At 48.9% G+C, this 27,598-nt stretch overlaps 3 protein-coding genes across 56 annotated transcripts in view; 2 read left to right on the forward strand and 1 right to left on the reverse strand.

The window, feature by feature from the left end:
• Positions 1–16,266, forward strand: part of LRRFIP1 (LRR binding FLII interacting protein 1) — a 140,610-nt gene extending 124,344 nt beyond the window's left edge. For 39 of the 50 annotated variants that reach the window (XM_023259864.2, XM_023259876.2, XM_023259870.2 and 36 more), the window contains one exon: positions 1,660–4,652. In XM_023259864.2, coding sequence (XP_023115632.2) covers positions 1,660–3,347 — 1,688 coding nt within the window. In that variant the 3' untranslated portion in view covers positions 3,348–4,652. Of the gene's footprint in view, positions 1–1,659; positions 4,653–9,326; positions 9,377–10,950; positions 11,069–11,934; positions 12,015–13,099; positions 13,205–15,416 lie in introns of those variants that run through there. The other 11 variants (XM_023259899.2, XM_023259902.2, XM_023259900.2 and 8 more) reach the window with 1 other exon arrangement.
• A 5,073-nt stretch (positions 16,267–21,339) lies between these two features.
• On the reverse strand, positions 21,340–27,400 carry LOC123379125 (translation initiation factor IF-2-like). The gene is made up of 3 exons (XM_045033705.1): positions 27,390–27,400; positions 24,017–24,893; positions 21,340–22,293 (listed from the first exon to the last, which is right to left on the reverse strand). Exons 1-3 carry the CDS (start codon positions 27,398–27,400, stop codon positions 22,246–22,248), a joined length of 936 nt encoding a protein of 311 aa, XP_044889640.1. The 3' UTR covers positions 21,340–22,245.
• The window catches only part of RBM44 (RNA binding motif protein 44), a 45,693-nt gene continuing 42,510 nt past the window's right edge, over positions 24,416–27,598 (forward strand). For 3 of the 5 annotated variants that reach the window (XM_023259911.2, XM_023259912.2, XM_045034679.1), the window contains exon 1: positions 24,416–24,524. The gene's annotated coding sequence lies outside the window, so the exon portion shown is untranslated. Of the gene's footprint in view, positions 24,638–27,598 lie in introns of all 5 variants that reach the window. The other 2 variants (XM_011285600.4, XM_045034680.1) reach the window with 1 other exon arrangement.

The raw sequence follows: 27,598 nt of genomic DNA on the forward strand, positions 1-27,598 counted from the left end.
AATTGGGAAACCCAACAGACAGTAAGAACATTTGCTGCAGTTTGCAAACACCTGCAAAGATTCACCCGTTGAGATTTGTCGTAATATTTGGCTTTTGGATCAGCTTTCAGAATCTGGTGTGCAGCCTTCGGAATCCGGCCAGCAGATATGGCCTACTTGTCACTTAGGACCAGCTGTGCCCCTGCTTTTTACAGTGAGGCCGCAGTACAGCCAGGGCCCGTGATTTTGAGTTCCACGTGGAGGCTTTCATCCTACTGCCTTACTCATGGAAATGTAGACACCTGTAGGCCTGCACTTCCCAAGACTCGCTTCCTAGGGAGATACTCCGATACCTTCACAACGTAATGCGTGTATGCTACACGCATACACCGCCTTGTGTGTAAGTTGCTGAAAGGAGAAAAATGGGTTGATTTCCATCATACCTTTATATTAGCTCTGTGAGCAGCTGGGAATTTGATCACGCTGCTCTCGTTCAAATATACATTTTATAAATCTTCGTTCACCATTTAGGACACCAACCCTTAAAGAACCAGACATATCACTTTTATCAGTGAGCCCCAAATGTTTTTTGACCGCAAATCCCCATCAGTGAAGAATTACAGGAACTTCCCAATATGTATATTTTTAATCTGCATATCTACATATGTATCCGCAAATATGCGTATATACATGTACACATACTATTTTATCAATGCAAAGTGTGTGTTATAAAACCCGTGCCCTGATAGACATCTTTAAAGGGTGAAGCAAAACTACCAGAAGTCCTACTAATGTGCCCATTTTGTCTGGGGTGAGTGGGCCCACTGTGGAGACCACCGTGGTAGAAAATTATCAGGCTTTCACTTCATAGCAACATGGCATCTAATACGCCGGGGGTGTGTGTGTTTGGAGAATCTAAACTGTAAGCGTTCATTCCAGAGTAGTAACGTGGTTGTTTTAGTTCGTGATTCTTCAGTTGGTGAATAACTGATCGTTAATTAAGTGGTCATCTTGCCCTCGAGTGTTGGCCTCTGCTGAAACACCCCCCCAGTCCGTTAGGGAACGAAGCAGGGGTGTGTCAGGCACAGGCTGCTTTCTCAGAAACACAGTAATTAGATGGTGGGGGGTTGATTTCCTTTTACCTCATGTGACCTATTTCAGAAGGATCTCCCTTAGGACTGACCAAAGGTTGAATTTCTTCAGGTGAATAGCAGGTTTCAGATGACTTGAAGGGGGTTTTAGAGCCACGTGATGTGCAGTGCAGGTGGACAGCTGAGGAAGTAGGAGTAGCCCAGACGCGTGTTTGGAAATAAGAAGAGGGAACGGGACCGGAGGTCGTTCTCAAGCCCCTCATTTGGGATTGTTTGGCTGCCTGATCCAGAGCTCTATCTGTGAAACCTTAACGGCACCCTTTGAAAACCGGTTCACACGAGATGGCACCAGCCGCCACTCTTGCCTTGAAGATGGCGGCAGTGGCCCTCGCTGATCAGATGTTGGCTGACGCAATGGCTGCTTGGCCGCACGGAACTGGCAAAGGCTTCTGTTTCGTGTGATTCTCTGGCGATTCTCTCTCCTTAGGAACGGGGTCGGGTGGGAGAGAGGACACGTGTTTACGCTGTAATGTGTGTTAAGCGGTCGCCACCTCACGGGGTCCCTTCAATTTTCTCAATGGTCTTTTAGGAAGAGCCAGTGAAGTGGAGGTGAGAAGCGAAATGGTGGAGAATGTGGGGGAAAAAGGAATGTTGCAGAATACTGAGCAAGAACAGCGCACAGAGGACCCAGCACGGGAGCGTGCGGACACAGAGGTGTTCCATGCTGGTGGAAATGCCGAGGACCAGAAAGCCTCTGAGGACGGGGCCCCCTCACTGGGAGTCTTGGCAGATGAGGAACCCGTTCCAAACCAGAGTCTAGAGAGTGCTTCCTTTCTTGAAAACACGGAGCAGGTTGAGTCCACACCAGATGACAGGACTGGGGCTTCCCTTGAGCGGTCCGACTGCTTGGGTGAATTAGATGGTGAAATCCCAGGTCCTGTGACTGAGCAGGACAGTTACAATGCCTTGGATATCAACAACCAAAGTAAAGAATCTGCAGAAACACAGGAAGATTTGAAAATCTTGGGAGAGGGTAGCACAGAGCCATGTCAAGAATCTGCATCTCCACAAACACCTGAAATTGGAGAGCTGGGCAGTGTAGACATGAGGGAGCGAGGTGGGAGCCCCACAGAGGGTGTGGTGGAGGCAGGGCCAAGGGGGCTTGGGGAGCAGGTGGGCACAGTAGCCTCCAGACCTCCGAGGTATAACAGTGACACCGTGAGTGATGATGAAAAGTACGCGGTAGATGTCCCCACCGAGTTGGAGCCGAGCTCAGGGCATGACCTAGAGAAAGAGCCCGCCACGCAGGAAGTTGCTGAGCCCAGGGAGCTCCCAGTTCAGAGCACAGCGGTAGGTGAGGAGAGTGATGAAAAGGAGGACCAGGAAAGGGGGCCGAGGGATGAGAAAGCGATCCAGACGGAAGTGCGGAACGTTCCTTGTTGTCCAGCAGCCGAAAGCAGTCCTCAGGGAGCAACGGATCTAGGTGTGGCAGACACAGAAAGCGACCCCCCAGACACGAAAGAACCCGAGGAAGAAAAGAATGACCAACAGGGAGAGGCATTGGATTCATCCCAGAAGAAGACGAAGAACAAGAAGAAGAAAAACAAGAAGAAAAAACCACTGGCGCCTATGGAGACCCTGAAAGATGTTAAGAAAGAGTTAACATTTCAGAACCCAGACTTAAGTGAAGTTAAGGAAGAAGAGCAGGTAAAATCTACTGACGAAAAACCAGTTGTAGAAGCACAAGATGAGGTCACTGAAAGCCCAGAAAAGGAGAGTGTGGCAGGAAGCAGTGAAAATGTTGATGGTCCAGAGAATCCTAAAATTGAGTCGGGTGAAAAACTTAACCAAGAAGATGAGGACGTAAACACTAAAGCGGGGAAAGAAGCAGCCGATGGCGACACATCGGGGTCGGGAGATGACACAGCCCAGTCATCAGGCGCGACGAAGGAGCCAGATGAAGCCGTTCGAAAGGATGGCGCTGAACAAGACGGCGCCACCCGCGGCATTCCAGAACCAGGGAGTCCAGACGCGTCCGGCGGCACCCTGCTGGAGAGTGAAAGCCCCCCCGAGGACATCGACGATGCGTCTCACACGGGAAGCACAGAGCCGCAGGGGATGACGGAATGTGCCGGTCAGGTAGCCCGGAAGGTTGTAGAGGATGAGGATGACCTAGCACCCGCAGGAGAGCCGGGAGCCTCCGATTCAGGAAGCAAAGACCAGCCGAGAGGCGGAAGCGAGAAGGGCAAAAGCAAAGAGGACTGCACCCTGTCGTAAGTGCAGTTGAGGCTGGCTGTGGAGGGGCCAAGGACTGCACAGTAGGTCCAGCTGTCAGAGGCTCGTCTGCTCTTAACACTGGCGAGGCTCCTAAAACGTCCCCCGTTGATTCAGACGCACCATGTGACAGTCAGCCACCGAGCTGTCTACCACGTTGAGTTATAGACTGTTACTTGGGGGTGGATACTTCCTCGCGAAGCCTGTCACCCCGATTAGAAAGAAAAGACACGCTTGTAATCAGTATGCGTTCCAACGGAGAGCACTCCGGTAGTGTCTCTCATAACACTTCGTATTTCTGCTTAACTTCCACCTAAAGCTGTTCAGCACTTGCCTTAGGCTGATACTCGTGACCAAATCTGTCGGCATACAGTTGACCAAATGGCATTCTGAGACTTCCATATTGTAAGTACAGTGATATTTAAATTGATTTGTCGCATTCAAACGTGTGCTTTCATACTTGATTTTGATGTGTACGTTATGACCTATGAGGTACTTTATTTTAAAAGGAAATAAACGGCCAAATAGCGTATAGGTCACTGAGTGATAAGATTTGCACCTTAGGACAGGAATGCACCATGTTAGGGATAAGAAAGCACTGGGAGATCTCCCTTCCCTTTACCGCGTTTAAATATTTTATCTCAAACCAATAACCTTTTGATCTCATTGTTAATGATACCTGAATTTGTTTTATAGATTTTGACCTCACTCTGTGCTGATCATGTACCAAAGCCATTTTATACAAAGATTTTTTTTTTTTTTATTTGTTTCTGGAAGAGACGTACATTGAAATTGTATTTCCTAATGCGGTATTTGGGGGGGGGGGGCATTTCTAAAATTTTTTAGGTTTCCTTAACCTTAAAATTACTTCTCTTTCTATTTGTCTAAGTGTTACTCAATCCAAAAGGTGACCGTTTTTGTGCAAACTGCTCATTGGACTGTAACAGGATATTTTAAATAGAGAATCACTTTTGGTGTTTTGGTATAAATATTTTCCTTTGCTGTTTCTCAGTATATTCTTATTGGAAAATTCTTGATTTGATCTTCCTGAAGGAAATCTATCTTTTCTATACAAGGAAGCCTTTTAAAAAGTAATTGTAAAGTTAAATAAAAAAATATTGTGAAATGTTAAAATTACAAAGGACTGTACATGATGAATGCTGTTGACACTTTATGAGATTATATGAATTCATGTCACTGTTACAAGATATAATTGAGTGCAAAAAAAAGACCAGAGCCTCAATAAAATTTGAGGCAAGTGTGTTATTATGTAACTGAAATAAAAAAAACCAACATTTTATAATTTGACAAGCCTGTGACTCCAGTCTTTGGCCTACTTGAATTCTGACTGCCTAACTATGGTCTTAAAAGTAGTACCTACTTCTGGACTGCTGATTCCCAGTCGGCCTTGTGTGAAGGACTCATGCTTGATGCTCTTTGTCAGTAACGAATCAACTTCTCCCAGGGCCAGTGTTGGACCTTTCTGGGGAGAATTGAGAAGATCTTCCCTCATAGACTCCCCTGTGATCTGTGAGTCTGGTGAGGAACCCCATTCTGTTAAGAAAGCTCTCCATTCTATTACTGTGTTGACGCATCCCAACACTTAGAATGCTTTGAAGAATATGGTGGAAATAAACATTGACTCTTCCTGTGTAAGTATCCTGAAGTCGGGACCGATAAGCCCTCTCCACCTGTGCCAGCTACGTGGACAAATACAAGGCTTGCCAGAGACTCAAGTCCAAGGGCTGCAAAGAACTTGAAAGGGGGTCGGCGGCTGCCTGTAACTTCAGCAAAGCCGCATCCACCCTGGAATGCACGTTTGCGAGCAGTTCTCTCATTCCTACTTCCAAAGGCCCCTGGGGAGGTGATTCGACAACCAAACCCACTAAATGGTGAGATCATCCAACCATTTTAAGGGCTTTCTTGCCTCTGTTACTCAACAGCATATGTAAGGGCACTGTGCCATGCTTCATACCCCTCAGACCAGCTGTCCAGGGGTCTCGATCATCCACTCACTCATTTAAGTAATGGACTTTTTGATCACTTCATATCCGGAAGGCACTGTGCCGGTAGACAGGCAGATACGACCCAGCTCCTAGTGGACGGGGACAGCTGAGAATCAGCAAGTGAGCAAAGAAAGAAGAAAGGGAGTCTGAACAGCCAACCCATTTCTTGATAATCTAAGAGCCTCCAGTGTGAACATCAGTGACCCTGCTCCGAGGGGGAAATGACATTGTGGCACAGCGATTGATGTCCACAGGAAGGCCCTTAAAATTACCAAGAAATCATTACCGTAGGCATATTCAGGTCAGGAATGCACAGAGGCATATGAGGCAATTTGGAAAGATTCCGAGTCAAAAGATTGACTCAGAAAAGAATGGAAAGTCTACCTGTCAGCCCCATCGCCAGAGCAACCCAGGCCCCTGAGATTTCAGTATGATCCAGAACAGAGGAAAGCGCTGATCACTGATACCTTAAGTCAAAAAACGAGAATATTTACCAGCCCCAAACCAGAACATACCACTGTATGTAAAATGGAACTCTTCCTTCAAAAGCATAATGAAGTGTAATTATGAGTATATTCAGAAAACAGGGAAAGGTAACAGAATTTTGAATTATGGGCTATTACGATAGAAGCTGAGAATCAATAAATTTTTTTTCAAGGGTTTTTAGGAATGAGATGTATTGCCCTGAGTTTTGGTGAACAGAAAACCTTAACATTTACGTTTCCACGGTCACGAGGACCCTGGAGTGTTGGTTCCGGGAGTTCACACCGATAGACTCCTCTCCTAGGAGACCACCTTGTACAGCACGCCATCGAAACTAGGAACACCTCAGTGAGATTTGTTCCAAATGTCCAGGCTCCGGAAGGAGAGGAAGGGGTGTTTGTGCCTGTGTTACGTTAGACTATATGCTTATTCAGTGTGATGATTGTATATAGTGAAAGCTGTGTCTTTTAGGAGCAAGGCTTTCACTCACTCTTTCCTTTTCATTCTATCCACTGTGCCTTTTACAGCAAGGCTTACATTTTTTTCAAGATGTGAACGACCTCGGTGGTGGCTGATGTATACAGTTCCCATCTGTAACAGACCTCTCGGGCCTGTAAACAGGGGGAAAGACCTGTCCCTGTTCTTCCTTTTGCCGGAAGGAGAGGCTCTCTTGGAGGGGCCAGGGGGAGGCTGGCCCCGGGGCCGATGAAAACTGTCCACGTGGGTTATAGTCCCAACTAAGTCAGTGCGAGGCAGGAGTGGTCTGGGAGACCTCAGCCTCCTGCTCACTCTGTTGGCAAATGTAGAGGGGAGGTGGCTTGTCCTCTGCTATGGGGAGAGGAGGCCTGAGGCCCACAACGGCTGAAATTAATCCCCACAAGGGAGATTATGCTCCCGGTCGTGTATCATTATCCCCCCTGCCACCCCGTCTTCGTTTGCTCTCTGAAAATGGAATCGGAACCCGCTCTCTTGAGCTGTGGGCCAGATCCAGGCAAAGCAGCACAGAGGAGGAGGGCTTGGGGACAGTGGTGGCTGCCGGTGGTTGACAAGGCTGCACCTGGACAGATGGGGTGATGATGTGCAGGCCAGAAGAATGACCAAGGAGAACAGGGGTTCAGAGACTTCGGGAGCGCTCTACACTGGCCGCCCCCTGTCCCGAGACCTTGTCACTCTGAGTGTTTCTCATTTCACGGGTCTCTTAACTTGTGTACCAGAAAGCTTATTGGAGTTTAATACAGAAAAACCCGGCTTTTTAAAAAAATGGAGACCTTTTAATAGCCAACTCATTTTGACTTCTCCGTTTAAGAGAAAAGTCTGAAGTTGAAACACCGTGACTTCGTTTTCTCTGATGCCTGGTTTCTAAAAGCTGCAATTGTGGTCTTGAAATGAATGGTTTACGTCTATTTGTAACTGAGTATTATGGGCCAACGATGAGTGGTGACACTTGGTAAATACAGGGTAAAGGTGGGTGTGCGGTACTCTGGTTAAGGATTCCGGTCAGCATACCGACGATGCCCCACCGTGCAGTCAACAAACCAGGCTTGGTTTTTAAACCTGCAAAAAAAACTGTACAACTGCAAAAAGCTGTTTCGTCTTCTTCATACCAAATTAATTTGCTCCTTTCTCTCTTCCGTTCTCTTCGAACAATTTAGTTTTTAAACTTCCTCTCCAATTCTGCTTCCAAACTTTTCTTCCTTGAAAGTTTACTTCTCTGTTTCCATATTCTCGCCATAAGAGTGAAGGTCACGTTACCCTTATCTTTTGTTGGCCGGTGCTATTGTTACATCTTAACCTTGGTTTTGTACTTGCTACCCAGGATATTTGGAGTCTTCTAATAGAAAGACATATCGTAATAAAAGCGCACAGTACGTAGGTGAGCTTTAAGATCATTTTCAAGTATATCCAGTGCCTCTTACGATGCCTACGGTTTTTGTATATAGACCATAAGATAAAAAGTAATATTGGACAAAGAGCCGAGTTTACATTTCATTTCAGCGTTGGGTGGGCTTGCGGAAGAGAAAGCATAAGATACCAGAAGCAATTTGATTATGCACGTTAAAATGGAATCCAGAAGATCATAAATTTATGGTTGACATTTCTGGTTTCAGTTCTTTTGTAATTGAAAATAACAACTTGGGGTGTTTGGAAAAACAACTTAGAGAAAGCGTGTAACTTGGGGAACCATGTGAGATAGGTGATTTTTTTTTTTAGATGCAAGCAAATTGCATTTTATACAGATTATTTCCTTTTCACGTGGTGAGTCAGAGCTGCGCCGTGTGAGAGCAGTGTCCCCTCGGGAGTAAGAGTCTGGGGCCGGGAGTCGGGCTCCGACACCGAGGTCCCGGTTTAGATCTGGAACAACAGAGGAGGCCGCGGTGAGGGGTGTGGCCCTGAGGGTTCTTAGCTGTTCTGGGCCGCGGGTGCTCGCCAGTAGAAGAGGGATGGAGTGTTGAGGCACAGCCGTGGGGCTTTGCGGGCGAAGGCACGCCTGCTCGAGCCGAGCGGGGACACAGTGACCGTGCAGGACCCATTAGCATCACTGTCACCATCGCACCATCCCGATTTGTCCTTTATTTATTTATTTTTTTTCAACGTTTATTTATTTTTCGGACAGAGAGAGACAGAGCATGAACGGGGGAGGGGCAGAGAGAGAGGGAGACACAGAATCGGAAACAGGCTCCAGGCTCTGAGCCATCAGCCCAGAGCCCGACGCGGGGCACGAACCCACAGACCGCGAGATCGTGACCTGGCTGAAGTCGGACGCTTAACCGACTGCGCCACCCAGGCGCCCCCTGATTTGTCCTTTAAAGTGGTGTAGGGTTTTGCCCAAACCCAGCCCTTGGTCTCCTCCTCTGTATTCCAGATCGTATTCCTCAACGCCCCTTCAAAGAAATGGTTGGGGATGGATCCTGAGATGCTCCTGTCTGGGGTGGGGGAGGGTGACGGGGACCTGGAGCGTTACCGCGTCTGTCTCGAGACCGTATCCGCTCTTGACGAGCGGGTTAGCAGACGTAAGGTTCATGGACGTGTAGTCAGAGCTCTGACACTGGTGGGCCTGTGAGGGAAAAGAGAGCAAGAAATTCTCCTGGGATATAAACTCGGCAAGTCGAGGACAATGAAAATGCCACTGACGTGAACCACGATGCCCCGTGCATTTGTACCTTGCTAATGACGTGAAACCATGAAGCCTGTGAGATCTTGTGTTGCAGTGTGGTTGCTGTTGCATGTTAACCCCAAGTAGAAGATTAGCCTGTTTGCATGCAGCCGGATGCTACCCATGATGACATAAGCATGTTGTAGGAGGTTGACCCAACTCAACCTCCCTCGGCTGACGTCCTCCCCAGTCCTGTCTGTGGCCTCATTCGCTGTGGTACGTGCATAATACCTTCATCATTCGTTTCACTAACCTCGATGCTCATTCTTCGGAGTAGCCATCTGCTGAAAGGTGCGCTCCGCGGATCCACCTCAACCTGTGTCTTTTTGGTTTCTTTAGATATTAGGTTGAAAAAGCTTGTTGATGAACGGGAATGCTTATTGGAACAGGTAACAATGTTTTTATTACTTTATGCGCTCTGCGGGGGCGGGGCGGGGGGCACCTGACCGTCTCCCTTCGTCGGGAAAACCCTAGCGTGTCATGTCTGCAGATGACCAAGCCAACCTGTGTTCTTGCTGTTTTTATCCAAGTAGGGCATCCTAGGTCATGCGAGGTGTAGAGAGGACGTCCCCAAAGACTCAAGGCCACAGAACTGAATTTGGGATGCTCCATGCAGATTGCTACTTAAAATAAATATTTATGTGAAGAGCCTAGATTAGCCATTGAGGCAACGAGGCAAGAGCTCTACTGAGTCACCCCAGACACCACTTCTCTCACTTCCGCCGGCTCAGAGAAGTCGGTTTTGGGATCTCTGGGCGATCTCCACCCCTTTCCGGCAGATGTTCTCTCGTTCCAGCCGATCGAAGTTGTTTTAATTGGGGTTTACCTTCATGGCTCTCTTCCACCCCCGGAAACACTAACCAGCTGTCCCATTTGGTCTTTTTTGTATGCAGCATAGTTCTTAAACCCTGCCACAGTCCCTTTCTAAGGAAACTCAGTTCCGTTTTCCTTCATGAGCACAATCAAAGGTATTTTTGCCTTACTTGTGACAATTCTCTTGAAGAGTTCCCTCAAAATCGGGGAAAGCGCTCAATGTGGTGGCAGCATTGAGGTTCCTTTGATCTTTTAAGAACGTGTATCCATCGCGATTCCGTACTTATTTTCTCAGAGCAGAGAGCGCCAACGGTCAGTATGGGGCGGGGGGTCTGATTTGGTGGTGCTGGTCGCTCGGAGGGGCGGGGTCCCCCAGGTCCCCCAGGTCCCCAGGGGATGGAGGTTAACAGCACAAGGGCTGGGGGACTACCCTAGACACCGTAACTTTCTGCAGTCCCGGCTGCTGACTGCATTTCCGGCTCTACCTGGCTCTCCCCGGGGAGAAGAGAGCTCTGCAGGGGCCAGCTCCTTGAAGGTGGCACCCCTGCACCTTGACCGGGCTCTGTGCGCGACCACACGGTTCTGCTGGCGACACGATGACAGTATTTCTGTGCCTGGGGGCATCCAGAAGGTCCTTCCTGGCTTCTTAGTGAATAAAGAAAAGGCGACCCGGCACATCGACTTCCTAACCCTTAGATAAACACTTCAAGTGTTTTATGTCCCATCTCCTCCTGAACTCAAGAGGAATTTCAAACTTAGAAATAACCTTTCACCCCAAGTTACAAAATAATGTATGTCTGATATTGTAAATCTAATTCCATTTTCACCCATTATGCCATCACTTTCTGAGAAAAGCACTACCCGGCCAAAGTTTTTCATTTACTTGGTTTGGTTATTAGAGAGGAGAGACTCCCTACTCAGGTGGCTGGTAGATTATAACCTCTTACTACATTTTTCTGGTACCTCGTCACGTAACCCCTATTCTTTGGCACCTTGCAGACCCACGGAATAACTCCAGAGCAACATCTGATTGTATTTATGGGGTATTGTTTCTTTACACTCTGCTTCCTTCCTGAGAGGCACTAAGCTCAGCTTTTCAGTCTCCTTGAGAATAGAGAAATTCACCTATTTTATCGGTGGGTGTTTTCAGATTAAGAAACTCAAAGGGCAGCTGGAAGAGAGACAGAAGAATGGCAAGTTAGACAATCTGCGTCCTGGAGATGACGTCTTAGAAAACGGGACAGACGTGCATGTAATGGACCTACAAAGTAAATGTCAATCCTTGTGTAGAAGTGAATGCTTTACGTGTCCTATTTTTATCATATTTGAGCTGGAAGAGAAAAACCATCCTCGCAAAAAAAGCCTGGTGTTCCCCTTGGCTGCCCCCAAACCCTTGAGCACAAGAGTGCAAAGAAGTTTCTGTGTGGGATTGAACAAGGATGGGCAGGTGGGTGGAGCAAGGATGTTTCTGTCTGAGCCTAAAGAGTAGAACAGGTGCGCCAAGATGGCACCAGGTGGCACCCCGTGAGAAACCATATTTCCTACGCTGGATACAACTGCCTTTTTTTTTTTTTAATGTTTATTTATTTTCAAGAGACAGAGACGGAGCGTGAACAGGGGAGGGGCAGAGAGAGAGGGAGACACAGAATCCGAAGCAGGCTCCAGGTCCTGAGCTGTCAGCACAGCTTGAACCCACGAACCCCGAGACCATGATCTGAGCCGAAGTCAGCCGCTTAACCGACTGAGCCACCCAGGCGCCCCGATATAACTGCCTTTTGATCAGCCTGTTGTATGGAAAAATTCAAAGGCGTTTTTCTATACACGTAAACCAGAAAGAAGCTTAAAGGAGATAAAATGACTCCCAGTCTCCCCCGCCCCCCGTGTGCCCCACCCCTACCATTTCTTTGTCCTCTGTGCCCGCAGGTGCTCTCCTGCCTGGCACTTGCCATCCTGGGCTCCTGGAGAACCCGTGCCTTCTCCTGTCTCAGCCCCACCAGGTGTGGGGCCACAGGCCAGGACTTAACAGATTTGCATGCTGGTTCCTAAGGAAGGGCTTGGTTCCCGGTAACTATTGTTTCAACACTTTAAAAAGCCCAAAGAGCTTAACACGTGTTCCTTCTCTCTCACCCTTTAGGGGATGCCAACAGACAGATCAGCGACCTCAAATTTAAACTTGCAAAGTCTGAGCAAGAGATAACAGCATTAGAACAAAATGTACGTGCGCACTTTTAAGCAATATTGGGCAGAGTGACAGTGATGATTAAGCAGGTTGTACTTGCTAGAACTCGCTCGGAAAGGCTGAGCACCAAGAGAAGCAGACAGATTTCTAGAACCAAAAAAGGTCCTCCGTGTATTTCCTGCAGAGAGAGAGTAGGGAAGGGAAGATCACTATTAGGATTCGGGCTGTTGTAACGGATACTAACCCTTTATAAACAATGCTTGGTTGTAGAAAATCACTAAAGTGGCTGGGAAGTTTTTAAAGTTTGTTCTTTAAAGATAATTTATTTAATTTTAAAACACCTCACGCAGCGACATTCCTCTTGCCTGGATTTTTCCATCTTTCTCTCCCAACCAGGTGGCTCTCTCTGGTTCCTAGATTTGGGGTATTCATTGCCTCCAGCATGCTGGGCAAATTTGGGGCAAACTGCGTCCTAACCAAAGGGAGAGTTAAAAATGGTACTCTCTCCCCCTCAGTTATGGGTCTGCATGGCTCGAACTCTGGGGAATGTTTGAGGACAGAGAAGTGAGAATGGCATCCCACGGAAGGAGTTTAGGAAGCATGCTGTGGCCTCCGTGGACCGAGGGTCTCCGCTGGGCCGTGGCTGCTTCTGTCTCTCGCCGCAGACCTGGCTGGGGACTGCCATCCCAAAGCCTCTGACTCCTCCCCCCAGCTATTTCCTGGGCTTTCCTTCTCCCCTGCCACCTCCACACCATGCCACCCCAGGAGACACTGGACCAGAGCTGAGGTCCTTTGCCTAAGTGTCGTTCTGCATCGACCTGCCTTCTCCAGCAGGATGGCCCCACGCAGGGAAGGGGACAGCAGCACTGTGGGAGCCACCCTTCTGGACCAGGGGTCAGAGAGGGAATGAAGCCCTAGCAGCTGCAGGCAGGGGGGTGCTCCGAACAGCTTGCTTGGCTGGAACCTACACGATAGCCCAACATGCTAGATCATACGTTTGCATCGTCTGGCCCCCCCTCCATTCCCTAAGCCACACCCCTTGGTCTCACATGTGATAAAGCAATTGGAGAAAGAAAACAGGCCTATGAATTTATATATACGGTGTTTCCCTTCCTTTTAGGTAATAAGGTTAGAGAGTCAAGTATCACGTTATAAATCGGCAGCCGAAAACGCTGAAAAGATAGAAGATGAACTTAAGGCTGAAAAGCGGAAACTCCAAAGAGAGGTAAATTTTCTAGGCTGTTTCCCGGGAGAGCGGGACGATTGTCCAGCTGGCAGCATGGGGCGGGGGGGGGGGGGGGGGGGGGGGGAGGGGAGGGGACATCTGCCTACGTCACGGGGAGCCTGGGGCCAAATCACGGTCATCATGGTACCACCCTCCGTGGGGCCGCCTTCTCAAGGCTGCCGCTGAGAGTCTGTCTGTCCTTCTGCCCAGCCGCCTACAGACGAGCTTCTCTCGAGTTCTTTGTGTCTTTGATTGTCTACAACTTCACCCCAGTGTGCTGTGTGCAGGCTTCTTGCTGTTTGTTCTGCTGGCTCAAGAGCGTGTGGTGTTTCTTGCATCCATGAAGTCTATTTTCTTTTTTCTTTTCTTTTCTTTTACATTTATTTCCTTTTGAGAGAGTGAGACAGAGCACAGTGGGGAGGGGCAGAGAGAGAAGGAGACACAGAATCTGAAGCAGGCTCCAGGCTCCGAGCAGGTGTTCGGCACAGAGCCCCATGTGGGGCTCGAACCCCCACAAACCGTGAGATCATGACCTGAGCGGAAGTCACTCAACCGACTGAGCCACCCAGGTGCCCCCAGGAAGTCTTTTTTCTAAGTCAAGTACGGAAAGTTTGCAACCATGACCTCCTTAAGTATTCCTCTTCCATGGTGTGTCCGCTCCCCCGCGGGGGTTCCAACCCGAGGCCAAGGCCTGCTGGCCGACCGTCCCTGCAGCCCGCGCATTTCTTAGCCACCTGACCTTGTACTTCCCACTTCCTGGCTGCACTGGTGAGGAATCTTCCCGTTCACCTTTTCTGGTTTTAAAGTGTATTCATTCCTGATGCTTTCCTGTTGTGTGGTCACATGTGGTCCTGCTTCTTTGTTAACTGTATCGTTATCTCTTTAAAGATGTTGGGGGCGCCTGGGTGGCGCAGTCAGTTAAGCGTCCGACTTCAGCCACGTCACGATCTCGCAGTCCGCGAGTTTGAGCCCCGCATCAGGCTCTGGGCTGATGGCTCAGAGCCTGGAGCCTGTTTCCGATTCTGTGTCTCCCTCTCTCTCTGCCCCTCCCCCGTTCATGCTCTCTCTCTGTCCCAAAAATAAATAAACGTTGAAAAAAAAATTTTTTTTTTAAATAAAAGATGTCATACACGGGGTGGGGGGGAGGTTCAGTCAACTGAGCATCTGACTTCGGCTCGGGTCATGATCTCACGGTTCATGAGTTCGAGCCCCGCATCAGGCTCAGTGCTTTCAGCGCAGAGCCTGCTTTGGATCCTCTGTCCCTCTCTCTCTCTCTCTGCCCCTCCTCTGCTCATGCGCGCGCGCGCTCTCTCTCTCTCTCTCTCTCTCAAAAATACACATTAAAAACAAAGGTGTCACACACAGCTGTTCCGTTTTCCACGTCTGAGGATGGATTCGTGTCTTTGAGGGCCTGACCCTGTGGTTTCTTGCTTCTGCTGGTCAGATGGCTTGTCCTTTGTGCGTTGGGTGTCTTGTGAATCTATGCTTGATCGGCATTTGTAGGAACACTCCAGGCCAGACTTGGGGAAATTTCTTGCCGAGAGGGCTTGCCTCTGCCTCTGCCCTTGCCGGTGAGAGGGGACGCAGAGGGGGCTAACCTCGGGACCCCAGCCCCGCTCCCTGGAGGTTTTGGATCAGAAGTAGGGCTCCACACCCTGTTCCCACAACGCGTGTCTGCACGACCGCGTGGCTGCTGTACCCGCTCCCCCGCCCCCACCTTAGGGCACCTGCACCTGCCTGCTGGTCCACGTGGCTCCCTGCTGTTGGGGCTTCCGTCTGACTCCCAGGCTCTGCGGCCCTGGCTCCAGGACAGACCGCCTTGGCCTCGGGCGTTCCTTTCTGGTTGCAGAAGCCTTGCTGCCCAGGCTGTGGGGACCGACTCCCGCAGCCGGCCTGGGCCCCACTCTTCTTTCTCTGCCTCCCTTTTGTGAGACCCTCAGGACCCCCAAGACCGTGTCATAGGAGTCTGGGGCCAAGTTGTTCCAGAGGATGACTGTTGCCTAGTGACTCACGAGGCCAGAGTCTTGTCCTTTGTGTTGCTTAAGGAATCGTTCAGAAAAATACGTCCACGCACAGATGCGTACGTATGTACCTCTAGGACCTCAGTGGGTCCGGGCTACGACCGCGTTTCCCAGTAGGATGGAATCTGGGCGACCCTTTTACGTTTGGGGGAAGCGGGTTCCTCAGAGCGGCCTTTCCTCTTTGTTTGCAGCTGCGCTGCGCGTTGGACAAAACCGAAGAGCTTGAGGTGAGCAACGGCCACTTAGTGAAGCGTCTGGAGAAGATGAAAGCAAACAGGAGTGCGCTGCTGTCCCAGCAGTGAGCACCAGCCTTGCACACGCGCCTGGGCGGCGGACGGCGAGCGCTGTTTCGCGGGCTTGCCTCTGTCGCCGTCCGGGATTGCTGCTTCCTCCCCTGCTTCTGAGAAGGCCCGCCGGGCACTCGGCTCCCCTGCTCGCCCGCGGGAGCCCCCGCGGCCACCAGATGCCTCTGTCTGCGGCCCCCGCCCTCTGGCGGGGCCGCCCCTCCGAACCTGCAGGTCATTTTAACGAGCACATCGGGCCCACGGGAGCTCCGGGCTCCCACTGAACGTGGCAGTCAAAGTAAAGGCTAAACTGGGACTTGGGTTTTCTTTTCCTGTGTCTTGCTGAAAATTGAGGGGAAATGTCACGGTGTCGGGACTTCCTTTGGGGGCACAATCTACAAATGTGAGCGACTTCAGTAGTATCTCTTAGTCTACACTTTCCGTACACAAAACACTGTGGAACCACAAGCCATTACCAAGCGAAACTCTTCTCACTCGAAACAAGGGGATGGTCTAGAAGTAAAAGTGACCTTAAGAAGACTCTTCACAGGCAACAAATGAAGCTTTTCTAAGGGATTTTTGCATCGGTTCAATCATAAGGATACTTTTTTCCAGGGTAATTAGGCAATAGCTCCACCGAAAAATGACAGCTTTCCATTTGCATTGTTTAATCCTTATATTTGGAATTGAAGTTGTTAACTTCTTTTAAAGAATGTACTGTTAGAGAAATTAAAACATGAAATGTTGAAAGACTTTAGCTATGTGGTTTGTGTTTTTTTTTCTTCCCACCGAGAAAGAAGATCTTTATTTCATATTAATTGTTCTGTACACGTGGGGTCATTTTTTTAAGCCTGTCAAATCAATTAATTTCTCTTGCCCTGTGGAAAAAACAAAGAGTATATTCACGGGAATCGGAAGAGCTCACTTCCAAGAATTGGCATTCTTAGAATAAAAAAGAAACTGAGGAAGTTACAGGCTAGAGACAACTGTGATTTCTTCAAGGACAGAAGTAGAGAAAGTCTGGCTACTTGCTAATTTTTAGTTACTCTGTGTATATTGCACCTGAAGTCAGCTTGGTGACGCGAGCCAGCTTTTCGGGACATTAGCGAGCGCAAACCAAGGGTCACCCGAAACTCTACCTTGAGTTGACCCTGGGAGAGTGCTGGTGTGGGCGATGTGGGTTGGGCGCCTACGTTTGAGAAAATGCTTCCAGCACGTTGCTGGAGGTCACGAGGGCCTGTCCCCGGCACCGTCTGGGTCCAGGACCCGCAAGGTTATATTGCATCAGGGCACAAGAGGGGTTCGTGTCTCCTCGCGCCAAGGACAGCTTACAATTCAGATCTCCTTCCTGAGCACTCCATAGATAAGATCATCCAATCCCCAGTCCACGGTTGGTGCCCACAGACCTGCTATAGCTGATGCATGTTCAGGACCAGTATTTGTACAGAAACCTCCTCTTGCGTTGATCCCGTGGAAGCTCCCAACTGTCCACAGCGACGTGGTTTTTACGTTGACCTAAGATTTGTCAGAATACGTTGGTTTTCAAAAGACTTCCGAGTTTGAAATTCTACTTAATGAGCGTTAAGCGTTCCGGGTTCTTTCAAGAATGCCATATATCAGGGTCCGGTCCAAAAACAGAAACCACCAGTAATTTGAATGGGGAAATTTTAATATAAAGAATGATCGGCCCACCGCAGGGCATCAACTCCGAAGAAAGGGTGGAAGAGAATTCTAGAGAATGTCCTGGAGCTGAGGGAGAGAACCCAAGAGAGGACAAATTAGGATTGAGACCTCACTGGAGGGCCTGGGGCCGCTGCCCACGCCCACGCCCACGAGAGGACAGACAAGTCACAGGGCACCCGGGGACTGACGCCAGCAGGCAGGAAACCGGGGGTCAGGACTGGGGAGCTAACTTTGCTGGAGCGTGAGCGCCTCCGGGTGGCCTACGTTGCACACCACAGGCGCTGAACGAGAAAGAAGCAACCAGGAGGGGGGAGCCCTGGCTTCCTGCACGGTCTCTCCAACACCCTCTTCAGATCGTAGTGGGCCAGTCGGCAAGGAAGAGATGTTTACTTCATTGTCTTATCCTCAAGGTTTCTTTTCTTTTTGTGAAATTTATTGTCAAATTGGTTTCCATACAACACCCGGTGCTCATCCCAGCAGGTGCCCTCCTCGATACCCATCACCCACCCACCCCTCCCTCCCACCCCCCATCAACCCTCAGTCCCTTCTCAGTTTTTAGGAGTCTCTTATGTTTTGGCTGTCTCCTTCTCTAACCATTTTTTTCCTTCCCCTCCCCCATGGTCTTCTGTTAAGTTTCTCAGGATCCACATAGGAGTGAAAACATATGGAATCTGTCCTTCTCTGTATGGCTTATTTCACTTAGCATCACACTCTCCACTTCCATCCACGTTGCTACAAAGGGCCATATTTCATTCTTTCTCATTGCCACGTAGTACTCCATTGTGTATATAAACCACAGTTTCTTTATCCATTCGTCATTTGGTGGACATTTAGGCTCTTTCCATAATTTGGCTATTGTTGAGAGTGCTGCTATGAACATTGGGGTACAAGTGCCCCTATGCATCATTACTCCTGTATCCCTTGGGGAAATTCCTAGCAGTGCTACTGCTGGGTCATAGGGTAGGGTTTTTTCTAATTTTTTGAGGATCAAGGTTTCTTCTACAACTGACATCTTAATACAACTATGTTTAACCAGCAAAATATCCACATATAGAGATCACAGATAATAATAACAACCACACACAGCACTTCCACGGGCCTGGCAGTTAGATACATATTTTCACTGAATTAATTTTCACAAAAACCCTGTGAGGCTACAGACGAAGAGGCCGGAGCCCAAGGACTGGCTGGAAGTCTCGCCACTGGTAAGAGGGGGACTCCCTGTCTCCCCAGTCCTGGGAAGATGGCGTTTCCCAGAACCGCGGCTCCAAACAGGTCAAACCTTCCGTGTCTACCTTTCACACCCATCTTTGCAAAAAGAGCAGATCCATTTTATGCACACTTCCTAATCCAGAGGAAGATAGAACATGATTTTCAAATTTATTTCACGTAATACAGCTTCTCCTCAGATACAGCTACGGGAATTTGTTGCCGGCTTTTTTTCTTCCCGGAATTTCTCGACCCCGCACTACTGACGCCCTGGGCGGGATGGCGCTTGGTTGCTGGGCTGCCGTCCCGGGCATCAGGAGCTGTTGAACGGCATCCCTGGCCTCTGCCCACTGGAGGCAAACGGGCTCCACCCCAAGTCGTGATCAACAAAAATATTGCAAGCATTGCCAAGTGTCTGCTGGGGGCGGGGGGTGCCAAAGCATCCCCCATTGAGAACCACAGCTTTAAGCTGAATTAGAAAATTGGGAGAAGAAAAGAGTTGGTTGAAAACCTGGACCAGGATCCCTATTGAATGTTTCCTACAAAGTGTTTTCGTTTTTAGAAATAAAATGGCATTTGGGATGTAGAGAGACCGTTAAAAAGACATGCTAAGTGGACAGTACAAATGGGTAACGCCAATCAGATGCAATTCAGAGCCGCTGGGAGGTGTTAGTTTCCATTTTTTGTTTCTGATTTCACATTCTGATCATCTGAAATGTAAACTACAGAATCAAAACTTACTGTTGATATTTTTGAAATTTTGTTATTATTCAGCAAATATGGATTTCTGCTTTGTGCAGTGCTGAGCTCTTGGGGGACAGCAGACGGATGCCCACCTTAAGGGGGCAGTGGTCCCAAGGAAGAGCATGGCCACACACACTGATAACCACAGAAGAGGGCGGCGTGGGATGGGGTCGGGGGAAGTGCCAGGTGGAGACAGCCAGGTTCAGATTTTCAAACTGGGGCATAAGCATCTGGCGTGTTTCTCCAAATGGCCAGGCCAGATGGGTGCACATGCCTGTCTGGGTATTTGGAAGTGAGAGCTGCCGTCTGTGGACCTGCCCGGCTCCCTGCACCCGTAGCCCGATCCCCAGCTCAGGGGTCGGGGACTCTGCCCTGTGTCCAAGAGCCTCCAGGACTGGATTCCCACCCTGTTCCCAGTCTCTCGAGGACTAGGCAGCTGTCCTAAGCCCCAGCCCCACACTTGCCCCCACACTGCCTTTCTGCTGGCTGGTATGATCTCTATGTACGGTCGGTTCCTAACCCTCACTGCTTCCTCCTTTCCCCTCTCTGCCAGAATAGCCCCCATCACCACCTGCCAGGTGGCTCCTACTCTGTCCCCGAGAGCACTGAGTACGAAGCAGACTCTTCGAGTCCTGAGTGGCTGAGTGTCTCCGTTTGCAGTTGCCCGTCCCCATGGGTGGCCACCAACCTAGCCTCCAAGCTCCACAAGGACAGAAGTTCCTTTGTTTAAGACCTCACCCGATAGATCTCTTCCTTCATATCTTTTATCATGCCCTTTAATAAGCTGGTAAGTGTGTTTCTCTGAGTCCTGCGAGCCGTGTGAGCCCCCCCCACCCAGCAAATTAACTGAACCTAAAGAGGAGGCCACTGGAGCCTCCAATCTGTAGCCGGTTGGTCAGAAGCACAGGTGACAGCCTGTGGGGGGTGGGGTGGCAGGGAGAGCCTTGTAGGACTAAACCCTTTACCTGTGGAAGCTGATGCTATCTCCAGTAGATCATGTTAGAATTCAGTTCATGCCTGCTGTGTCCAAAAATCGCTTGGTGTTTTGGGGGGGGGGGGGCGCCCACCTTGGCCTTGGTTCCAAGAAAGCTAAAAGAACTCTCTAAATCTCAAGAGGCACGTATTCTGTGTTTAGATGTGGGTGCCAGGATAAGGGAGGAGGGATCTTGAGGTTTGTGTTTGACCCTCACCGCTAGCCTTCTGGGCCCATCACCACCGCCATGAACACACATGGAGTCCACGCCCCCCCCCCCGCTCCCCCTTGAGCTCTGCCTTTTGAAGACCGCACCCCTGTCTGGCTCTCTTCCGCTTTGAATGAAATGTTGCCCCATCCCCAATGCTGGGGTGCTGAGAGTTTCTGCCTGAGCTTGTCTTGTAAGCTACCCCAGGGCAAAGCCGCCTTGGCTTCTTGGCTCTGGCCTGCCGGGGGCTGGCTCACCCAGCCTGGAATTCTGTAGAGCAGTAATTCCTCACCCACCATGATTTTACTAAGTGGGGCTGAAGATCGTGTGGTCTAATGTTCCCACACCGAGACATTTTAATTTATTAATCTTAAAAACCTAGTTCCAGGGGCGCCTGGGTAGCTCAGTCGGTCGAGCGCCCGACTTCAGCTCAGGTCATGATCTCACGGTTCATGGGTTTGAGCCCCGCGTTGGGCTCTGTGCTGACAGCTCGGAGCCTGGAGCCTGCTTCGGATTCTGTGTCTCCCTCGCTCTCTGGCCCTCCCCCACTCATGCTCCGTCTCTGTCTCTCAAAAATAAGTGTTAAAAAAAAAATTTTAAAAACCTAGTTCTAATTTGAAAAAGGAACATAAAAGGAACAATCATCGCTCCCTCCTCCCAGTCTGTGGGGTAAAAAAAAAAAAAAAAGTCTGGCTTCTGCATACCTACTATAAAACAAAAGGTCAGACCCAGAAAAGCATTTCCCAAGAGTCAGCACAGTTAAGATTTAGCAAAGTAGGGGCACCTGGGTGGCTCAGTCGGTTAAACGACCGACTTCGGCTCAGGTCATGATCTCACGGTCCGTGAGTTCGAACCCTGCGTCGGGCTCTGTGCTGACAGCTCAGAGCCTGGAGCCTGTTTCCGATTCTGTGTCTACCTCTCTCTGACCCTCCCCCGTTCATGCTTTGTCTCTCTCTGTCTCAAAAATAAATAAACGTTAAAAAAAATTAAAAAAAAAAAAGATTTAGCAAAGTAAAACACGGGAGAATGCACCCGTGAATACATCAATGTGAAAACAAAATATGTGGGAAAAATCTGATTTAGCTGGGCGAAAACGGCCAGTCCTCATCTCAGCAAAGGTGCCTGCAGCCGCACAAATGACTCAAAGAGCCAAATCAAGACAAGAAAAAGTTTCCAGAAGGAGCTTTTAATACCTAGGAACCTGTATTAGAGGAAATCTGTGCATTCTGCTATGAGATATACAGCATGAAACACTATGGAGATGTATAGTAAGAATAAATAGCATAAAGATTGTTAACTTTCTCCCAAATATAGAGACTTAATACGTTTCTTAGGAACATCGCTTTGAGTTTTTTCTTTTTTGGGGGAAGGGGGTGTGAATCTCACAGTTGTTCTAATAGTCATCTGGAAGTTAGAAAAAAAAAATACCACCAGCTTAGATAATTTTGATAAAAGCCCCTGTGAGGTCAGCAAGTAGCCTCCACCAGGTGCTACAGATATTACAAAGGTGCAAAGACAGACAGGTCCCCTCAAGGGCACAGCCAGCCTGGCTCAGGGCACTGGATGCATTCCCGGAGGACCCCCCGGCTGTGGCTCCGTGCCACTGAGGCTCCGCGCCACTGTCCTGAATCTCAAGTCGGCTCCACACATCCCAGCCCACGACGAATTCTCTGTGCCATCAGCTAGAGAGTGTGTCCTTTCAGATGCACTGCATCAGGCCCTATACTCCTCAGCCCGCCTGGTACCCAGCAGGACGTCAGTAGGTGTTTGTGGCATGAGGTGTTAACAGCTCGGGTGAGCAAGCATAAGGGAACTGAAGGGGGGCGTGGGAGAGGATCTCAGTGGTGGCTCCGTGCAGCACCCCCAAAACTTCTAAAGCGAGGCCCTGTGAGAGATGACGCAGGTTTCTGTTTTCCTCTTCACACTGTTCTGCGTTTTCTCCACGGACACAAGTAACTTTCACAATGCTAAAACATTTAATAAAAGTCAGAAGGGAGAAATTAAATGTAAAAAATCAAATCATAAAAGGCAAGAGGAACCTGTTGTGTAAATAGCCATCATTCTGAACTCGGAATGGGGTGGGGGGAAAAAATCACCGTAATAAATCACAAAGAGATTGATGGATTCCATAAAATGGGAAACTTCACATCACAACAGTTTAAGCCCCAAGTCAATGATGTGAGTCCAGACCCGTTAGAGCTGCCGGGCAGAGAAGGTGTTGGCTGAGGCTAGACTCTAAGGCTCCCAGAACTCTGATGAAGAGAAGCAAGGATCCCACTGCCCCAGAGCTGGTGGGAAATGTGGAGATGATGTCAGAAAACTAAGACTTTGGGGCACCTGGGTGGCTCAGTTAAGCGTGGGACTCTTGATTTCGGCTCAGGTCGTGATCTCAGGGTGGTGGGATGGAGCCCCGAGTCTGGCTCTGCACTCACAATGTGGAGCCTGCTTGGGATTGTCTCTCCCTCTTTCTGTCCCTCCCCCCTCCTCCCCTCCCCCCCATAAATAATAAACAAAGATAAGCTTTTAGCACAGTCTTAAATTTTTTTTGTTTAATGTTTGTTTATTTTCAAGAAAGAGAAAGACAGAGCACGAGTGGGGGAAGGGCAGAGAGCAAGGACACACAGAATCCAAAGCAGGTTCCAGACTCTGAGCTATCAGCACAGAGCCGGACGCAGGGCTCAAACCCATGAACCATGAGATCATGACCTGAGCCCAAAGTCAGACACTCAACCGACTTAGCCACCCAGGCACCCCCACAATCTTAAATGATTTTAAACAAGTTTAGGGGCGCCTAACTGGTTCAGTCCATACAGCATGAGACTCTTGATCTCTGGGTCATACATTCAAGCCCCATGTTGGGGGTAGACATTATTTAAAAATAAAATCTTTAAGGAAAAAAATAGTCTGGGGCACCTGGTGGCTCAGTCTGTTAGGCCTCTGACTCTTGGTTTGGGCTCAGGTCATGATCTCGGCGGTTTGTAAGTTCAAGTTAAATTTAAATTTAAAAAATTTAAAAATTAAAAAAAAAAAAAGAAAAAAGAAACAGTCTTAAAAAAAATAATAAAGACAGGTGCTGGAGGGGGCTGAGTTGGTTAAGCATCTGATTTCGGCTCAGGTCCTGATCTCAGGGTTTGTGGGTTCCAGCCCCACACGAGACTCCAAGCTCACAGTGTGGAGCCCACTTGGGATTCCCTCTCTCTCTCTCTCTCTCTCTCTGCTTCCCCCCACGCTTGCACTTTCTCTCTCTCTCTCAAATAAACGCTTAAAAAAAATAAATTCAAAACATAATGATTCGAGTAAAAATCAAAATTAATGCCAAAAGGGGCGCCTGGGTGGCCAAGTCCGTTAAGCATCTGACTTTGGCTCGGGTCGTTATCTCACGGTTTGTGAGTTCGCGCCCCTCATCCGGCTCCCTGCTGTCAGCGCAGAGCCTGCTTCAGATCCTCTCTCTCTCTGCCCCTTCCCCTCTGGTTCCCTCTCTCAAAATAAATAAACTTTTAAAAAGTTAATGCCAAAAAATTCACCAGGGATGAAAAAAATATGCCCATTTTAAAGGAGGGATAGCTCTGCGTTGCAGAACCATACTTGGGATTTTCCACTACTCGTGATTTTAATTTCCTTAAAGGACTGCATTGAAATGGGGTCTTGATGACTGGGTTTTGGTGCTCCCTTCAATGTTGCGCATCTCACCCAGGCCCCTCCTGGTGGGGATACCCTAGCAGACTGCCCGAGGGCGGCAGCGTGCCAGGCGCAGGAAGAGACACCTGTCGGGGAGGCTGCCTGACCACAGCTGGCACCGGGGGCTCTCCCGCCACTGCCGGCGGAGGACTCCGCGGGCTCTGGGCCCGCACAGGGAGCGGCTGGGCCCGTGCAGACAACATCGTCTACACCACGGTCTGGGGCCGCACCGCAGGGAAGGGTTCCGCTCGCGCCACAGTCGCCTCCCGCGCTCGCCTTGGCACACCGCCAGCCGGCTGCCTTGTTCCCGCCTCCCCGCCCACATTCCGGGCCAATCACGGCGCCGCCCCTGCCGGCGTCAACCAATGGGAGCTCCCGCCGGGCGGTGGACGGGCCGCCGGCGTCCGTTACCCGACAGGCCTCGCGGCAGCACGCGGTGCAGACTTCGCCTGGAGTCGGAGGCTGAGGTCGCGTTCTCGCGCGGCGGCAGCAGCAGCGGCGGCGACGACACGGTTCCGAGGTGCGCTGGGCGTGGACGCCGGGCACAGGCCCGGGACCTGGGGGTCCGCAGCAGCGAAGTCCAGCGGTGGTCGGGCGTGGTGGCGAGGTCCCTCCGCTGCTGATGGCCGGGAGGTGTGAAGGAGGGCGTCCCCGGCGGCGGCTCCTCCGCGGGCCCCAGGGCAGGGGGCCGGGCGGGAGGCGGGTGGGGGCCGGGCTCGGGTTGGCCGCCAAGGCCCCGGGTTTGCGCGTTCCTGGGTGGCCAGGGCGTTCCAGAATCCCCCAATTTGGTACGTTTACATTCAGCCCTGGGTGTGGCCCCCAGCCTCGCTTCACCAGCGCCGAGGCGCACTTGCACCCCAAAACCTGGCCTGGAGTGAAGTTACCGGACCTATCGCACAGGTGCGGTTACTTTCCCCGAGCAGGTGGACAGCCACCCGTATGTGCATCGTTGTGACACGTGCTCGAGGAGCCCTCGCAGCGGGCAGGCGCGTCCGGACGGGGAGACAGGCGGTGGACACCAGTCCCCCGGAAGTGTGGGGTGTTTGCCGGCCTGGCAGCGGTTCCCGGGACCGCGTGGGGTGGCGGGGATGGGACCTCGCGGAACGGACGTTTAGGGTGGGACCCGAAGGTCAAGCAGGAGCGGGAGTTCCGGGTGGCCGGCCGGGAGGTGGATGCGGCGGACCTGTGCCAGGAAGGAGGCTGGTGTGTCTGGAACCAAGGTGCCAAGGTTAACACAGAGCCCAGGCCCTTGGAGGGTCTCGCGGGAGATCCTACAGAGTTTTAGTCCTTGTTCATCCAAAGAACAACAACCATCTGTTGCTGAGTTGTAAGCAATAGGTTGAGCCGATCACATTTGCATTTTGGAAAGATTATTGCCGCCGTCCGTGTGGGGGTCTATTGGCGCTTGACGCTGTGTCGGATGTTAAAAGTGACAAGACCTGGTAGGGATGAAGGAGGTGTCAGGGGAGAGTCCTGTGGTTCTGGCTTGGTTCTGGGATTGAAAACACAGGAGCGAATCGTTTGGGAAATGAGAACTGGGAGGACACAATAAAGATGGGTACATACTTAGGAGTGGAATTGCTGGTCACGTGGTCATGTGTTTAACTTATTTAGGAACTGCCAGATTGTTTTTCAAGCTGGCAGCACCATTTTACATTCTCACCAACAATATTTGAGGCTTCCAGTTTCCGCAAACCCTTGCCAACACTTATTTTCTGTGTGTGCTTTAAAAAATGATAATATAGCCATCCTAGAGAATATAAAGTATCTTGATTTGCATTTCCTTAATACTGCTATATTGAGAATCTTTTCATGTGTTTATTGGCCATTTGTACATCTTTGGAGGATTGTTTATTCAAACCTTTTTCTTATTTTAAAAATTGGGCTGGCTTTTTGTTGCTGAGTTCTAAGAGTTCTTTATATATTATGGGTAGTAGACCCTTACCAGATACAATGATTTACAAGTGTTTTTGTTGTACTAAAATATTTCTTTTTGTCAAAGTTTTTGACGTTGGGCATCTGTTCACATTTAAGAATGAAGCCTGCACAATCAAGAAGAATGAAATCTTGCCATTTGCAGCTATGTGGATGGAACTGGAGGGTATTATGCTAAGTGAAATTAGTCAGAGAAAGACAGATATCCTATGACTTCACTCATATGAGGACTTTAAGATACGAAACTGATGAACATAAGGGAAGGGAAGCAAAAATAATATAAAAATAGGGAGGGGGACAAAACACTAGAGACTCTTAAATATGGAGAACAAACAGGGTTACTGGAGGGGTTGTGGGAGGGGAATGGGCTAAATTGGTAAGGGGCGTTAAGGAATCTACTACTGAAGTCATTGTTGCACTATATGCTGTCTTGGATGTAAAATAAATAAATAAATGAATGAATGAATGAATGAATGAATGAATGAAGCCTGCAACACATTGAATACAGACTTGAATGCAGAGTCAGATATGAATGAGATCCCAGCTCGCTAAAACAGATATTAAAGAGATTTGCAAAATGTTAATGCTCTTCTTACTAATATATTTGAAAATACACATTTTTACATTTAAAATGTTACTTATGCTAAGAATTGGGTTTGTTAGTGTTAATAAATATTGAAATTTTTTCTATTTTAATTCTAACGTGATAAGTATTAATAGATACTGTCCACATAAATACTCCTTGAGGTTCTCAATATTTTTTAAGAATGTGAAGACTTTCTGAGCGCAAAAAATAAGAAACCACAGATGTATTGTAATGTCAGTTATTTTGATAGGCTAGCTTTCTGTTCATCTTACTCTTTATTTTAAATATTTACCTGGAATTCCTAGAGTAGGATCTTTACTGACTTAAGTAAAATCCTGTAAGCCAGGAGTTACTAGGAATTTTTAAATGTGGTATAAAGTCCATAAATCCTTTCAATTATATGTGTGTGTATGTGCATTTTCTCAGGGAAGTTAAGTGTGTGATTTTTATCAAATCTTTGGAAACTCCATAACCCCAAAGGTTAACAACCATGAGCCAGTCTTAAGGCAGTAAAAATAATAAAAGGCTACTAAACTCTTGGTATTAGGCCATTTTTTTTTCTGTTACTAGCTAAAAAAGAATTTCTGAAACATGAAATTAGAGGTTGAATACTTCCAGCCCAGAGTATCTGTAAGCTTCACAACTGTATATCTATTTCAGTTTGTACATGTTACAGGCACTTAGAACTTACTATATATAAAATGAACTCATCGTCTCCCATGGCTTCCCATCCAAAAGAAAAATAATATAAAATTATTCCTTCTCCTTTGTTCCTAGTTGAGTGAGTGTACCATCAATGATGATGAGTTCACTTTGACACATATTAAATATATCATCTTGTCTCCTCTTTTTACCCCTCTTTACCTGGGGGCCATCCCATATTTGTTTTTTTAACTCGAGATGCTCTTTTCCCTTTGAGATGCTCTTTCCTAGTGGTTAGCCCCTATGTGACCTTTATGATTTAGCTTAGATGTCACTTTCTTTATTAAGATTTCCCTTACCTTTATCAATGCAACCATGCTATATTGTCGACTTAATTATCTGTGAAATCCAAAGTAGATATAGGTTATATT

Source organism: Felis catus, chromosome C1 (assembly GCF_018350175.1).
Source record: "Felis catus isolate Fca126 chromosome C1, F.catus_Fca126_mat1.0, whole genome shotgun sequence".
NCBI lineage: Eukaryota > Metazoa > Chordata > Mammalia > Carnivora > Felidae > Felis > Felis catus.